The 16,403-nt window shown below is 52.7% G+C and overlaps 1 protein-coding gene across 2 annotated transcripts; it reads left to right on the top strand.

Moving 5' to 3' along the window:
- The first annotated feature begins 359 nt into the window (after positions 1 to 359).
- Positions 360 to 15,526, top strand: PLA2G6 (phospholipase A2 group VI). Of its 2 annotated transcripts, XM_084206009.1 has the most exons (16): positions 360 to 710; positions 1,221 to 1,436; positions 2,459 to 2,639; positions 3,800 to 3,987; positions 5,173 to 5,269; positions 6,215 to 6,397; positions 6,588 to 6,696; positions 7,284 to 7,436; positions 8,927 to 9,017; positions 9,759 to 9,922; positions 10,436 to 10,586; positions 10,765 to 10,901; positions 11,515 to 11,669; positions 12,416 to 12,583; positions 13,689 to 13,762; positions 14,284 to 15,526. In XM_084206009.1, the coding sequence occupies exons 1-16, from the start codon at positions 502 to 504 to the stop codon at positions 14,423 to 14,425; spliced, it is 2,418 nt and encodes an 805-aa protein (XP_084062135.1). In that variant the 5' UTR covers positions 360 to 501; the 3' UTR covers positions 14,426 to 15,526. The 2 variants fall into 2 exon arrangements, with proteins under 2 accessions (XP_084062135.1, XP_084062136.1); XM_084206010.1 differs by lacking the exon at positions 7,284 to 7,436.
- Positions 15,527 to 16,403: the final 877 nt, after the last annotated feature.

Genomic DNA, 16,403 nt, shown 5'->3' on the forward strand with positions numbered 1-16,403 from the left:
CGCCGCCGGCACACACCGCACGCCGCGCTGCGAACGCAGCCGCGCTCCAACAGTGCTGGCTTGAACTGGAGTCCAGGGGTGGCGCAGGACCGATGAGCGGCCCTGGCGGGAGCAGAACGCCCCACAGAAATGGGCCCCTACCGCTTTAAGAAAGGCGGCCCCACCCCTGTCGCCCCGCCCCTTACAAAGATGGCGCCTTCCGCCCGCCTCCCCGGCAGGCGGCGGGCGCGGCTTTAATCCCGCCCCCATGGCCCCGCCCCGGAAGCGACGCCGCTGATTGGCCCGTCCCGGGGGCGGTGCCGGCGATTGGCGGGCCGCGCGCGGGGGGCGCTGGGGGCCCGTGGTGCTTTGCCCGGCGCCATCCCCGGGTCCCGCCCGGTCCCGTTCCTGGCCCCGCTGTCACCTGGCGGCGCTCCGGGTCACGCCGCGCGTGGAAGGGCAGGGCCGGCAGAGCCAGTGGCCGCCTTTCCCTCGCGAGAAGCCGCCTGAGGCTCTGGGAAGATGCAGTTTTTTGGGCGGCTGCTGGACACTTTCAGCAGCGTCTCGCAGATCTTCTCCAACCCGTACCGCGTGAGGGAGGTGCCGGCCGCCGAGTACGCTGGTCACACCTGCCTGCGGGAGGAGGGCAGGGTGGCTCTCTACAAGAACAGCCTCTCTCGTTCCTGGGACTGCTTGCTGGTGAATCCGCAGAGCCCGCAGGTCGCGTTCCGGTGAGTGACAGACCTTTAGCCATCCCTGCTGACGTGGGAAACCAAAGATCCCGAATTGCTGATGTCGGGGCTGCTTCGAGGCCGTGAGCGTGGGGTGTTGTGTTGAAGCAGCAGGTGGGCTGGGAGGGGTGGAAGGCTCATTGCGTGTGCTTGTGGAGGATTGGCCGCAAAACAGCTTGTGGAATCAGGACAAGGTCCAAACATTGCGACTACAGGTAGCTGTGGTATGGTTCAGGACATCCACGTGTCCCTATGCATTTCTGCTCATTCCTGTTGGTGTTCAGCAACCACAGGATACTTCTGAGCAGAACCTAACATTGTTCAGGAAGAGGGATGCTCTCTTCCAGTGAAGTAGTCTCCCTGCTTCCCTTGGAACAAGGATGACGCTCGTTGAAGAAGAAGAGGAAAGTTCCCAGCGCTGCCGTTTGGAAAAGAGCTGTTTCCCTCAGATACTCGGGACTGGGCTTGTTCCTTTGAGCAGGATGAACCCTGTGCTTGCCTTTTCTCCAGGCTCTTCCAGCTGGACAACGAAGCAGACGCCCTGGTGTACTTTGAGCAGTATGCCCGGCAGCTGCGCCCTTTCTACGAGAGCTCGTGCCAGCCCCTGTCCCTGGAGGAACTGCAGCAGCTCAGCGACTGCGTCCGCAGCTACCCCAGCTGGTCCCCGGCACACATCGCCGTGGAGTTCGGCCGCCGCGAGAGCTTCCGGCACAACCACGTCCTGAGGCAAGGAGCCCCCTGTCTCCAGGGGTCTGTGCTCAGAAGGAGCTTGGGAAGGCAGGCTGGGCTGTATTAGATATCCCTTCTTTGCTGTGGAAGCTGGTTGGTCGGCTTCAGCCTGCTGCTGCCCCACACAGCCACTCCTCATTCTCCCACCAGAGGAAGTGGAGAGAGAATTGAAAGGGCAAAAGGTAGAAAACCTGGGTTGAGATAAAGAAAGGGAAAGCAAAAGCCATGTACACAAGCAAAGTAAAACAAGGAATTGAATCACTGCTTCCCATGGGCAGGCAGGTGTTCAGCCACCTCCAGGGCCCCATCACACATTGTTGTGACTTGGGAAGACAAACAGCATCACTCCAAATGTCCCCCCCCCCCCCCCCCCCCCCGCCTTCCTCCTTCTCCCCACACTTTATATACTAAGCATGGTGTCATATGGGCTGGAAAATCCCTTTGGTCAGTTGGGGTCACCTGTCCCAGCTGTGTTTCCTCCCAGCCTCCCCTGCACCTCCAGTAGGAAAAGCAGAAAAGGCCTTGGCTCTGTGTGGTAACCCTGCCTAGCAACAACAAAAACATCTCTGTATCGTTAGCTTTGTGTTCAGCACAAATCCAAAACACAGTCCCACACCAGCCTCTGTGAAGGAAATTAACTCTACCCGAGCCAAAACCAGCACAAGTTTGCCGAGGATAGGGCAGACTGGTGAGGAGTTAGGGGACTGGAGGGCAAATGGCAGCACCAATGCCAGGTTGCTGACTGTAACTTGTCTCCTGCCTTCCTTTGGGCAGAGGGAGCCGATCCCATATGGAGGGCAGGACAAGAAGCAGCATATCAAGGGGAGAGTCCAGGGCAGGGCTGCTTGATGTCCCTTCCCTGTGCTTCTTCCCTGGCAAGAGGCTGGGCTTTCCTGAACCTCATGGTTCACACTAGATGGGACAGGTGGAGGGTGCCTCTGTGCCAGCTCCTGGAGCAGCTGCATGCCCTCCTCTTGCCCCTGGCCATTCCTGGCCTGACGCCGAGCCCTCTCTCGCAGCTGCGTGAACAGCACGGACAGCGAGGATGGCTGCACCCCGCTGCACCTGGCGTGCCGCAAGGGGGACGTGGAGTGCCTGCTGGAGCTGCTGGAGTGCCACGCGCGCGTGGACATCACCGACAGGAACGGGGAGACTGTTTTCCACTACGCTGTGCGAGGAAACAACCCCCAGATCATTGAGGTGGGAGCGACTTCTAGGCTGGGAGAAAGTGGGACTGGAACGGGTCTGCTCTGTGCTGTGCTAGAGATGGGAAAACAGCTACACACAAGGGAGGAGAAAGTCAGTTCCTTCTGCTGAGTTATTGCTTGAGCCTGATTTCAGCCTCTTACATCCCCTCTTGACTGGGACTGTTTCCCACATACAGAGTGCAGATTCCACCCAGCACTCCAACAAGAATGTTAAGCAAGTTTCCTCAGAAAGTAATCCTTCACTTCTGTTTGCATCAGGCCTTCATCCTGCTTTTCCTCAGGCCTGTGGCTGTCTGTTCCCTCTCTCCTCTGAGCAGGGTGTTTGGTTTTGGGCAGAGTGCTCCTGTAGGGAAGTGTCTGCTGAGGCTGCCATGGGGGATCATGTGCTGCCCACGGAGCGAAGGACAGTTTGGAGCTGCCCTGGGCTCTCCTAAGCTGCAAGACCTGCTGTTTGAACTGAATGGCCTTGCATGGGGGACAGTGATCAGAGCCTTGAGGCAGAGACAGTCTGAAGTTGTAGATGTTCTTGATTGCTGAGAAGTGCTGGGCAGAGTGACTGGGTTTGTAGGCGTGGGTGGCCTTGCACATGGTTCCTGAGGTCTGTCAGCTCTCCAAGACTTGATGTGAGCCTGAGACTGACTCTTCCCCACGGCTGAAACCCCCACGTTTGCCCAATACCTGTTGTGACAGCTCTCTGCCTACCAGTCTGTGTTGGAGTTTCCTAATGCACAGTGAGGTAGGATGAAGATCAGGGCTTGCCATGCTGTGGAGTGGGCAGTTAGGAACCTTGTATTAAAAAGATATCCTCTTCTTTATTTCTCTGGTAGCATCTACTTGGCTTGTTGTCTGATCTGTCTCTTGTTTGCTTGTTTTCTGTATTGATTCCTTGCTAAATCAAAGAAAATGCATTCCTATTTCTCATGTGTGCACCAGGCTCCTAGGATTTCCCCAGTGTGGCAGTGAGATACTTTTCTGCAACAAACCAGTCAGCACCTAACAGATCTACAATTTACAGGGAGCAGGGATGGAGAGGACAGGCTGTAGCATTGTGAGGGGTTCCGTGCTCCATAGTCTGTCCTCAGAGCTCAAGAAGAGACTGTGCTCTTCCGTGTTTGTCTGTCTATTTATTTATTTACTGTCTCCTCCTTCCAGCTCCTGGGCAGACCCCTGACTACTGGCTTGGACCACCTGAACCACGAAGGGCTGACGGCTCTGCACCTTGCGTGCCAGCTGGGCAAGGAGGACATGGTTCGGTCCCTGCTCAAGTGCCGTGCCAGCTGCAGCGTCGTGGGCACGCTGGGCTACCCCATCCACACAGCACTGAAGTTCTCCCAGAAGGGGTATGTAGGGTCCCCTCCAGCCTGGGCACTTGTGTACTTGCTCAGCACAGGCCAGGGCTGTGCTCAGTAGGACAGGTCTTGTGTGTAGTCACTGGCAAGGAACAGGGAAGTGCTGGTGTGGGGAAAAAAGAAATGCTTTCAGAATAAAACCTTTTTGTCCTGTAATACCTTATTCAGTATTAGACATCAGGTGATAGATTTAAAAAGATATGTTTGTGAAATGCTTTTTTTCAGAATGAGCTGTAGGAAGATGAGTGGCTAATGCTTAGATAGTATTAATTGCTGTACCTCTGTTTTCGAGTGCTCTGATCCTAATAAGCTTTCATTTCAAAGCTTAGTTTTTCCTATCTCCTGTTGGCCGGAGGTACTCTTGACTCTTAATAACACACCCTGGAAGGGAATCAAAAGAAGCACAATATTTACTCCCTGTTTCCTTCGGAGAAATTCAATTCCATTTGTATATGCTTTATAATACTTAATGTTCAAAGAGTGTCCAAGCTCTACAAACAGGGCTTTCAAGACAACGCTCGCTGCTGGTAGCTGATTTTTCAGCATTTTGAAAAGTACTTCCCGACATTAGACACATATTCACAAGCCCAGAATAGGTGATAGAAATAGGGCATAGGTCACTGTGGTTGCACTGGGGCTCCATCTCTTGTACAGGGCTTTTTTTGGTGGTACTGGAGAAGATAACCAAATTTCATCAGTACACCTACCCTGTTTTCTAGGCACCAGATATTGGCCTCTTCACAACAGGTGTGGTTTTTCACTCATAGGGAAGTACACAGATTCTTAATTTCAGCAAGTATTTAACTATTACAGTTCTATCCCCATGTTCCCATGGGAAGAGAGGAGAAGAATTTTGCTTCTTGGGTTTGGAGAGTTTCCAGAAATGCCATATTCCTGAATTAGAGAAGAACCCAGATATTGCTCAGCAACTTGTAATTGGAGAGATTCTCCTGCTCCCAACACCACTTGGCTTGTATGCTTCCTGTTGTGCCAACACTTTCTGTGAAGAGCAAAACAAAAGTGCAACTGAGGAACTTGCAGGTGTTGCAGAGATGCTGCTGCTGCTGCTGTAGGCTTTCCTGGTTTTCCTCTGGGCAGAAGGCAGGTGGTGATGTGAGTGGAGGTCTTGAGTCAAGACAGCAGCCACCCATCCTGTCACCTCACTATGTTTCCCAGGTGTGCCCAGGCCATTCTCGAGGCAGATGCCAGCCAGGTGTGCTCCAAGGACCCGCGCTATGATGCCACTCCACTGCACTGGGCAAAGAAGGCAGAGGTAAATGGAGCCAATCTATGGGAAGGGCTGGTGCTGCTACTCAGCACCCAGTTAATTCCTTGTGTGGCTAACTTGTTTGAGTGCAGAGCCCTGGGAGTGTCAGAGCCCAGCCAGCAGCCCAGTGTTTGATTCTCTTTGCACTGTGCCACTTGGTGCTGCTTGCCACAGGGAATAGAGGAGTGGAGCCTTGCAGTGGAATAAACCGGTGGGCTCATTCCTAGTATTTCATCCATGGCTGCGAAGCTGCCAGCTTGTCCCTTTTCCTTTTTGTTGAAGAAATTGCAGCACTGTCCCTGAAGCATAGTTGCCCCTGGAGGGAGCTCTCTTCTCATTACCTGCCAGTTTCCTGGGAGCAAACAGGTTGATGCCGTAGAAACTGCAGGGGAAGTGTGAGATAGACACAGAGTGGTGGTGTATGGAGGAAAGTCCGTCTCCTGCCAGAGCTGGGCAGGATGGTGATATGCCATGCTGGAGCACCTGAATGATGCTTGTTGCAGGCAGAGGGCATTGCTATAGGAGGGCTCTTTTCCCTTCTGCAATAACCCATTCCTCTCAGAAAAGTCCTCTAGAGTTTCAGAGTTGACTTGAATTTGCTTGGCTTATAAAGAGAAGCTCAGAAGGAAAAATTTTTCCTTTCAGTCTGTGAGGATCCTTGCCTGAGTAGGAACTGGTTTTTTCTCCATTGATCTCAGCCATTCATTATAGTTGTGTATCAATCCCAAAGGATCCAGAAGCTCCAAGCAGTTTGTGCAGCCACCAACTAGTTCTGTGGTAGAAAACAGAGAAACCCCAGTGCTTGGAGCAATTCAGCTGGCATCTGCCAGCCAGCTGTATCCAGGCTAAGGCTCCCTCCTGTTCCCCTGCTTTGTTTGCCGTGAGACCCGGATGGTTGGAGTGCCCAGCCGGTTGTCCTCACGACTGCTTTGTCTCTCCTTGCCGGGGCAGCTGACGCGGCTGCTGCTGGAGTACGGCGCGGAGGTGAACGCGAGCAGCTGCACGGCCGACATGGCCCTGCACATCGCCGTGCAGAGGGGCCGCCTGGACTGCGCCATGGTGCTGCTGACGCACGGCGCCCACACCAACGCCCGCGGCCGCGACGGCAACACGCCGCTGCACCTGGCCATGAAGGTGAGCTTCTGCAGGGGCTGCTGGGAAGGAGAGAGGATTTTCTGGAAGGGTTGAGACAGTGACAGAGTCCTTTGAAATTCTGGCCGTTTTGTGCGGTGTTCCCTTGTGGGTGCTTTGGCTAATGAAAAGGGGAGGGAAGGAATGAGAAATCATCTAGAGGCTCTGGACTGAGCTTTCTCTTGTCCTCTAGCATGACCACCTGGATATGATCAAAGCAATCATCGTCTTCGGAGGAGATGTTGAGATCCCCAATGATTTTGGGGAGACACCAGGACTGTTGGCAGCCAGGAGCAGCAAAGGTGAGGGAGCATGTCCACAGCCTTACAGGGTGAGCCCAGCATCCTGTGTCCCCTTGGTGGCCAAAACAGTGTCTTGGAGAGAGGTGAAAACGTGCCATGCATGGGTGATGCTTCTCCAACATGCTTTCCCAGCTTCTAGTTGCTCACGTAGTAGGCACCTACTTTGCTCGCAGCACAGGCTTTGTATTAATAGCCATTGATGAATTTCTCTTCTGTGGCGCAGAGATGCAAGAGGAAAAGCTGGCATGCACTCCCCCTTTTCGGGCCACCATGTCAGGCTCACAACAGGATGATGTAGCACTGCTGAACTGCCCTGGCACAGGCAGACATGGGCAGGTCTTCAGGGCCAAAGAAGTGTGTGGCACACACCCTTGAAGCTGCACAGCAGTGGATACTCCTGCTGTGCACAAGTCCTGCTGCCTGGCCTTTAGGGAGAGATACCTGGGACATGTTTTGCCCTTCCCCAGGTCACCCCAGAGGTTTTGTGAGGGTCAGGCCTGCTGTGAATTAGGCAGAGCACGTTCCCCCGTGGTGTGCACATGCACTGGTTCTGTTTCTGATCTGTAACTCCCCCTTCGTCACCTAAGGTGCGAACCGGAAAGTGCTCTTAGACCTGCTGCAAACGGTAGGGACCGAACGCTGCCACCCACCACCCAACCCTGACTCCCCAAGCCTGGCACCATCTGCTGCCTCCTTCCTGGAAGGCCAACCTTCCTCACGGAGCAACCTCAACAGCTTAGGTAAAGCCTTCCCTGGCCCTCCCTCGCTCTTCTCCCTTCTTGCTTCACAGTGCTGTCTCAGACCTCTTCTTCAGATGGTCCGTGCTCTCGGAACTGTCAAAGCTCTCACTGCCTGCTGACTCTGTGGTGACTGTCCTCATTCACCTGTTGCAGGATCCCGTCTCTTTTCTCTGCTTTTCCTCTGTGTGTATTCTGAACTCCTGTACTCAAAACATTGCTTTTATAGACCGGACACAAAGTAGCTCTGTAAAAAGAAAGACTGATGCCCTCACATGTGTGGAAGAGCCTTAGCCTGCAGGTACTTTGTCCACTGGGTCATGTGTAGACAGGAAGGTGCTGGTCTGCCTTGAGGACTTCCCAGTGTTGTGCTGGGCACAAGGAGATTTAGAAGTGACGCTTATTCAAATCCTGGAGGCCAGCAGCTGGGAGAGGGAAAGGGGGCAGCCTGAGGATAAGCAACCTGATTATGGGGTTTGTTATGTATAGGAAAAGCCAATGTGGGATGTTTGATTGTATTGAACCTTGTGGTCTATACTGCCCAGAATAAGCACATAGGTCTGTTCTAAGTGGTGGGCTTTCTGCCTTCAGGGAGCTCCAGAGCTCAGGAAGAGGCAACAAGAGGGGTTGTGGACTAGGCAGCAGGGGAGTTGACTTGGAGGGCCATGGGAAGACCATGAAAGTGGCTAACATCTGCTTGTGGACCACTTCCCATCTCTCAGGTTGGAGGTGGAAAGCTCTCCTGTGGGGCCAGGGAACAATCCTGGAATGTGTCTGTCACCACAAATCTCAGTGGCTGCTGACACCAGGACTTTCTTCTCACCACAGCCCAGTGAAGGCAACCTGTGCCCAGTTCCAGCTCTGATGCAGTGACAGAGCAAAACCCTTTTTTATCATGGACTCTGCCCTTGAAGAAACTCCTCACCACAATTCATTGTCATCCACAGCCACCTTCTGGCCTGGGTGCTGACAGGAGTATGTAACTTCTCTCCCCCGTTCTTTCTTCTTTTGGTTTCACAGGCTGGCTTCTCACCTAGCTTGGATTGGTTCCCCACACCCAGGGTGGCCTGGGTGACCATCAGCTGAGGGGTAATGACAAGTCACCCTGTCCCCACAGCTCTCCTGCCTAGGTTACTTTGAGGAGTAGATTTAGGTTCTATCTTAACAGCTTGCAGTAAACTGCGTAGTAGGCACGCTGCTGGGCTCTGCCTTCTCTCATCCACTGTGCACATCATCTGCTTCTCCAAATCCTGTCTCTGTTCCAGTGCATCTACAGCTACCTGCTCTAAAGGGTGGTGTTGCTGTCCTTTGGTGTGGAGTTAAATTTGGGGGGTACCTGTTGGCTGTGGGTAAGATGGTTTGTGTCTCCTGCAGGGACCTTCATTTGATGGGGAAGGGAGTTGGATATTCTCTCTTTGTTTATGGTGGAAATCAGTTACCACATTATGATCTCTAATTTATTTTTTCCCATTTGCATGTTCATGGCCCTCTAGGGTACAAGGACCTTCTGTATATTTCCACAACGCTTGGACAGTTGTTGAAGGCACCAGATGTTGTGGACATGCCCAGTGAGGCTAGAAGAAAGTAAGTGAGGAACAGCTTCTGTCCAGGCTCCTGTGCAACTTGAAGGTGAAATCTGTGTGAATTCTCCCCTCCCACACCCATGGGAGTGGCATCCTCAGAGCTGACATTATTTCATGTCCATCAACATTGCAGTTTTTCCAGCATTTTTTGAGAAATCTCTTGTTTCCATAAATAACCCCTGCCTGTCCTGCCCGGGGCTGCAGTGGAAGCTGAGCTCAGGAGGTGAAACCCTGCTTTGTCCCTCCCCTGTGCTACTGGGCACCCAACAGTGTTTTGGCTTTGTGATTTCCCCATCTCTACACACTGCCCTGATGTTCACTCAGCTCCTCTGCACTGTCTTGGCAGTGCCTGCACCTCATCTTGTGTGGAGTGGAGAAGGAGTTGGCACTGAAGTGCTGCTGGCAGGATTTAGATCTGTCTGCTTTTTTTATTTATGACACAATACCCATTACTGTGTAGTAAGGGACTTGGGTGTGTTTTTGGCTAGTCAGTCTCTGGTGTAAAGGTTAGAGGTGGCTGTGCAAGAGCAAAGGATGTTGCACCAGCTCTGACAAGGCTTATTGGATGTGTCTTATTTGCGCCTGAGAAGGCACTGCTGGATTTATTTATTCACCAGTTACACTGTCTGCAGCAATCTAATTGCTGGTATAGCTTCCCGTCCCCAGGGCCATGTTCCCACAGTGTTCTGTGATTCATAATCTGTCCCACAGCTCCTGGTCATCTGTGTCTGTGTCTCTGCAGTCAGGACCGGCTCCTGTGCTTGGATGGAGGGGGTATCCGTGGCCTTGTGCTCATCCAGCTTCTCCTGGCTATTGAAAAGGCCGCGGGCCGTCCCATTCGTGAGATCTTTGACTGGATTGCAGGGACCAGCACTGGAGGGATCTTGGCCTTGGCTATTGTACATGGTGAGCACATAATGGATCCCTTCTTACTCTGGTCTGAGTGTTCCTCCTGGGGGAGCAGATGTGTGGTGGGAGCTGCCTCTCTGAGTCCCAGCAGATCTTTTCTTCCTGCCAAAGGAGGGCAGGGATGTTCCTTAATGAAGGAAAGCCTCGACCTGGCTTTGCGCTTGCTTCTCATGTCAGCCGGCTTTGAGCAGCTTTCTGAATTTTGGGGAGTGCATGGTGGCAGAGTTCAATGTTCTGTATTTCCTGTGCTCTTCACGGAGGCCTTCCAGCAAGGTGGTTGATACATTCTGGTAACAGGAAACTGCTCCAAGCTTGCTCTTCCTCTGTAATCCTTCCCAGTCACGCTGCTGAGAATCAAGCAGATGACAGGCAGCTTGGGAAGGGGATTGGCTTAGGAGTGATGCCTCCCAACTCCCACTTGTCCTGGGAAATCCTTGCTCTGATGTGCTGTTTGTTCTGCCTGCCTTTCCTCCCACTGCCTGCTCCTGCCAACACTCTTGCCCGTCTCAGGGAAGTCCATGGACTACATGCGCTGCCTGTACTTCCGCATGAAGGACATGGTGTTCCGGGGCTCTCGGCCCTACGAGTCGGAGCCCCTGGATGAGTTCTTGAAGAAGGAATTTGGGGAAAACACCAAAATGACAGATGTCCGAAAACCCAAGTAAGTCCTGCCTCGCGCTGTGCTGACTGATGCTGTCTCACACGTGCTCTAGACCTGTGTCAGCAGAGATGTTCAGCCTTAGAGCAGATCTGGAGGAGTGTGATTTGCAGACTGTTGAAACTATAAGTTGTTTTTTTTTTTCCATTTTACTCTCATTCTCTCATGTCTCCTTCTCCAGGGTTATGGTGACAGGCACATTGTGTGACCGACAGCCAGCTGAGCTCCACCTTTTCCGGAATTACCCTGTACCAGAGACAAAACGCTCCACTGAATACAAGACAAGTGCATCTTTCCAGCCACTCACTCAGCCAGAAGGTAAATGATGGAACACACAAGTCCAGCTGGTTGGCTGGGGAGGTTTCATCCCTCAGAGACAGATTTCATGCTCTTCCTCCCTGAAAATCAGCAATAGCTCATCCCTGGTCTTGGCTTGTAATTAGATCCTAGTGATGGTTCCCATTTCTCCTCTCTCCTCCTCCCTTGGCTACTCTTGAGCCTCACTAGCCAGGCCCTGTTCCCGGTACATGAGGGAAAGGGTCTCCTAGAGGAGTCCTGTGTACAATCAGCATCTTTCCCTGGGCTCCCACAGAAAATCATGGAAAAGCCATGTAACTGATGTGTGCAGCCCCCTCCAGCTTGCTGCCTGGTCTGGTACGCATGAGTGGTTCACTATCAAAACAGCAGCAAGAAAATGGGTAGAGAGGGAATTTTACACAGGATATGTAGGAAGTGGTGAGAACATCTTTTGAAGCCCCTCAGAGTCATCCTGTGCATCCAGGCACCCTGCTGTTGGTAGAAAGAGGCACAACCATGGAGGCCAGGGTTTCCTGGGATTGCAAGCCATCCTGATTTATGTTGGTGGAGCTGGGGTGCTCTTTGTGCACAGCAGAGTTGCTGCAAGAGGCCTTTTGCTCTCTGTCCCTTGCAGAGCAGCTCGTGTGGCGCGCTGCCCGCTGCAGCGGTGCAGCTCCCACTTATTTCCGGCCCATTGGCCGTTTCCTGGATGGAGGGCTGCTGGCCAACAACCCCACCCTTGATGCCATGGCAGAGATCCACGAGTACAACAAGACACTGATCAAAAAGGTAAGGGAAATCCTAGCCTTGTCTGGTAGCTGGAGGGTTTTGGTCCCGCTGAGCCTCTCTTGAAGAAGAAGTAGGTGTGAGAGCGGATGCATCTTAGTGGATAAACAAGTTAGCAGTGCAGCACCCCAAAAGGGAGTGTGTGGAGGGGGATGTGTTGGGAATAGTGGCTAGGAGGCGAGATGCCTCTTCTAACAAGGGTGTGAGATGGGGAGACAGTCTCATCAGCCTCTCCTTGCTCCTTTGAACCAGAATGATTGAGTTGATTGTTGTATATGGCCCTTGACATGGCTCTGCAGGGTCTCTTTTTCTGCCCAAAAATAAGTAGAAAAGACAAGGATATGGTACCCTGCAAGGCTGAAGAGTGAATGCCTTCTGTGGTGTAGCAAGTTCTTCAAAAAGTTGAATAACCAGTGGCAGCTATTGCTCCCTGTAGCTGAAATGGGAGATGTGTTGCCAAAATGACTGAAGAGGTGGACTGCTTTGTTGTCCTCTGGTCCTAGGACTCATCTCCAGGGTGGTCCCATGGGTTTGGGCGTGGTCAGGGGAGAAGGGACAGAGCAGTGCAACTGTTGAAGTCCTGTGGGTCGCAGCTTTCTCACCAGGCCGTACTTAGGGGGAGGATGTGGGAAGAAAAGGCTGCTGAGCCTTTTGCCGTGGCTTTCAGAGCTTCCCCGGGAAGCTGCTGTGAAAGAGATGCTTCACTTTCATTGTTGGTCATTGCAAAGAGCTCTTTTGTTTGTCCTCAGGGTCGGAAGCAGGACGTGAGGAAGTTGGGGTTGGTGGTCTCCCTGGGAACAGGGAAGCCTCCGCAGGTCCCAGTGAGCTCAGTGGATGTTTTCCGCCCCTCAAACCCTTGGGAATTGGCGAAGACCGTCTTCGGGGCCAGGGAGCTTGGCAAGATGGTGGTGGATTGTGTGAGTACTGGGAGGAGGGGATGGCAACACACCCCTGGGGTTGCTTGCAGGGAAGGAGAAAAGGTTTCCAGTTTCCAGGTTCACCCTTTTAGAAGTAAATTCTGCTCTGACTGTGGATGTAGTGGGTAATTTAAGAATTGCAGGAGCACTGCAGGCCTGAAGACCTGCCTGATTCTTTGGGGTTTTGAGTGCCCCAAAGGGACACTCATCCCCCAGAGATATTCTTGCAGCTGAAAGGAGCTAAGGACAGGATGGTGGTCAGTGACTCTTAGGAACATTTGCAGGTGTCAGTTTGTGAAACTAGGTATTTTTCCAGGAAGAATTGTTTATCATCTGAGCAACCTGGGAGGAAAAAAAATTATTCATGCCTCAGAAAACAGCAATTCATTTTTCTTTAGAAAAGCTTTGTTTTTCCCTCTGAGGAAATTAGTAAATAGCAGAGAAGCGAGAGAGTCATTAATTAAAAACAATAGTTGAGAGCTGTGGTTAGGAGTGTGTAGTTGGCATATGCACTTGTGTGCTTCAGGAAGACGATCATTACATGTTGTTCATGAAAACACTCTAAATGGATGAAAGCCAGAAAGATCAGAACTGAAGTTCTGATTATGATTTTAATGCTGTTGCTTTACCTCATTTTTAGCTTCCTGAAATGAGAAAATGCCCAGAGTCCTTTTGCTTCTCCTGTTGTTTATCTCAGGGCTCCCAGGGAAGCTGTCCCAGGATAGCCCCGCAAGCCTGAAGTAATCACAGGCTCTGCTGTACAGGGCTTGGACAGAATGGATACAGATGAAATCCCAAGGAGGCTGTCATTCAGATCATCCTGGGAGTTTCCATGCGGCAGTCCACTCTGTGCTGGGATGTATGAAGGGCCTGTAGGGTGCAGTTCTCGTGTCCCAAGGATCGGGAGCACTGCCCTTATGATAAAGGGTAAAGAAAAAGAAAAGCCACCCAGCTCTTGGTGGCGAGCAGTGCCATCCAGGATGCCCTCGCTCTTGGTTTTTATTTTCCCTCTGGGGTTTGTGCAGTTGGACTTGGTGCCAGGGAAGCCTGTGGCAGGCAGGGGAAGAGCAGGCAGGCTGTAAGCGCGGGCCTGTTTCTCCTGCAGTGCACTGACGCAGATGGCCCAGCTGTGGATCGTGCCAGGGCCTGGTGTGAGATGACGGATGTCCCCTATTTCCGGTAGGAGCTTCCTTTCCGCTCTCTTGCACAGCCCTATTTTTATCCCCCTCGCTTCGGACCTGGTTGTGCCGTGCGTCATCCCAAATGGCATCCCCTCCGGAGGCACGCCTGCCCAGACCTGCCCCTGCACGCGCCTCAGGGACAGGGTGGAGCGTGCCCTGGCCCTCCGCAGAGCTGAGGCACCCAGCACGCCTGCTCTGGCCTGGCTGAGGGAGCTTTGGGAGGTGTTGCCTTGCACGGCCCTTTGGGATGTACATCCTGCCCCGTTCCACCCCGCACAGCCTGTTTTAGACTTGTCCCTCGTGTACTGCAGCTGCTTCACTGTGGCTCAGCCCTGAGTGTGCCTGGGCCTTGGAGGAGGGGGAAGGTCTCTGCTCTGCAAGCCTGACAGACCACGGGCTGGCGTGCTGGGCTGGCGAGCACGCGGTGGTGGGAGCCGCGGGGTGGGAGTGTCCTGCTTGGCACGGTGCCCGGTCACCTCCTGTCTGTGCCCAGCTGCTGATGCTGTCTCCTGCCCGCAGGCTCAGCCCTCAGCTGCAGACGGAGGTGATGCTGGACGAGGTGAACGACGCCGTGCTGGTGAACGCTCTGTGGGACACCCAGCTCTACATCTACCAGCAGCGGGAGCAGTTTGAGCAGCTGGTGCAGCATCTCTGCCCGTGACTGACCTGGAGGCTCCCACTCTGCCTTCTGAAGGCACGGAGCAGCAGGCACTGACGTCGCTCAGATGTGCCCTTGAGCCGAGGTGTCAAGGTGGGGGACAGACTTGTAATAATCGAGAGGAATTAGTATTGATTAGACACCAGTGCACATACACATGTATTCCAGACACAGAATGTATGACATGTATGATAGCTGTGAAATGCTGACAGTTATCTTTGTGCTGTAACCCCATCTCTGCTGCTGTGCTTGGTTTTGCTGCCCTGCTCTCTGACCCAGAATCCAGAGCCCTCACCTACTTGTCTTGAGCTGTAGCAGCTGGAATGTCTCCTGTCTGTGCAGTACCTCCACTGACAAAGCACCGTGCACCTTCCTAAGTCACAGAATGGGCCTAGGCCTGATAAAGCTTCAGGGATTGCTTGGCCCACTGGGCCCAAGGTATTTCAGAGTGTAAAGTTTGGGGAAAAGGGATTGTTTTTCTCTCAACACACCCAGTTTGCAGGGGAGCTGAAATGCTGCAACTTTTTATGATAGATACAATGCAGAAAGTTGCAACTGGTCTTAGAGAAGGGCAAGTCTTTCCTGAGACAGTTGTCTTCTGCAACAGCTTCTCCTTCTCCCTCTGAGATGGGCTGGCAACTCCGTGCCTGGAGAGGGAGCAGCCTCCCCCACCCAGGACTTTATTGTGCCACTGATTTGCTGTGTTACACTTTGTTCAGGGGCTGAGATTGGAAAGCCTGTCTTTACAGCAAGCTCAGTGGAAGGGACAAGAGCCTTGGCTTTGTAGAGAGATCATTTCTCTTTATTCTTAACATGAAACTGAAATGCTTTGAGATGGGTTCCCACCAAAGAAGCCAGCCCTGGGACAATTTGGATTTACTTTTTTATTGCAACTGGAAATTCTACTGTTATTGCTACACCAGTTGTTTTTTCTGCAGTAGTTTTTGCATATTTATAAATAATTTATGGATCTTTTTGGAGGTGTTTTGAGGAGTAACCTGAAAAACTGAATTTTTAATGATTTTGTTTTGAGGAAATGGACTGCTGCTGCCTGTTTCTGTAAGAAACTAACATGTCCTAAAATAAAGAGGGATTTGCATTTCGTTCCAATGTCATGGTGGTCTTGTCTTTCTCTCCATCGTAGGAGTTCCCAGAGCGGTTCTAGGCTTGTAGACTCTGAATTTCTTACAGGTAGAAAATCAGAGAAAGGGCTCCTTGAGACGCAGGATTTATACCCTTTGTATAGGCTGAAGAGGTGAATGAGCTGTCCCTGCAGCCAGCCCTGGGAGCACGTGGGTGGTACGAGTGGCTGGTTTTACCCCACAGCAGTTGCAACCAGAGTGGAGAGGCTTTGGACCAGCTGCAATATGAGGATCCTCTTGGAGCTGTCCAGGCTTAAAAAAATAGAACAGTAGGTTTTGCTTGATCCATCTCTTCCCAGACACATGCCCAGAAGAAATCACGATGGCAGCGCTGGTCCCAGCTCACCAGAGGTGAAACCTGGGAAAGGGTTCAGACAGAAACCTGTTCCTGCTGTTAAGAGAGTTTGACTGAGAGTGGGAGTGGGAGGGAGGCTAAGAGCCAGAGGGCTGAAGCCTGGGGTGGGGGAATATGGACAGGGGAGAGCTGAAGTTTGTGTAGAGCTTTCCTTGGGTTCCCCCCTGCGGGCTGCTCTTTGCTGCCTGTGATCACCAGCTGCCAGGGATCTCCTGGCCTGCGAGGAGCCTGTGCGAGAGGGAGCTGAGCGCGCCTCACCCGTCGGAGCCGTGGCAGGGTTGGGGACAGCGAGCCATAAGGCAGTGACTCGGGCAGGTGGCTGGCACCGCAGGTGTCGGGACAGGCAGGGCTGGGCACCAGGCTGGCAATCAATAATGCAGAGAGGCAGTCACATGTCCTTGCTGGCTGTCGCAGGATTCCTCTCTCCCCCCCAGAGTCTGGTTACTTCCAGAGATCAAGTTCCAGCCTCTCGGCTGGTGAATTA

Source organism: Fringilla coelebs (genome assembly GCF_963513975.1).
Source record: "Fringilla coelebs genome assembly, chromosome: 5".
Lineage (NCBI taxonomy): Eukaryota > Metazoa > Chordata > Aves > Passeriformes > Fringillidae > Fringilla > Fringilla coelebs.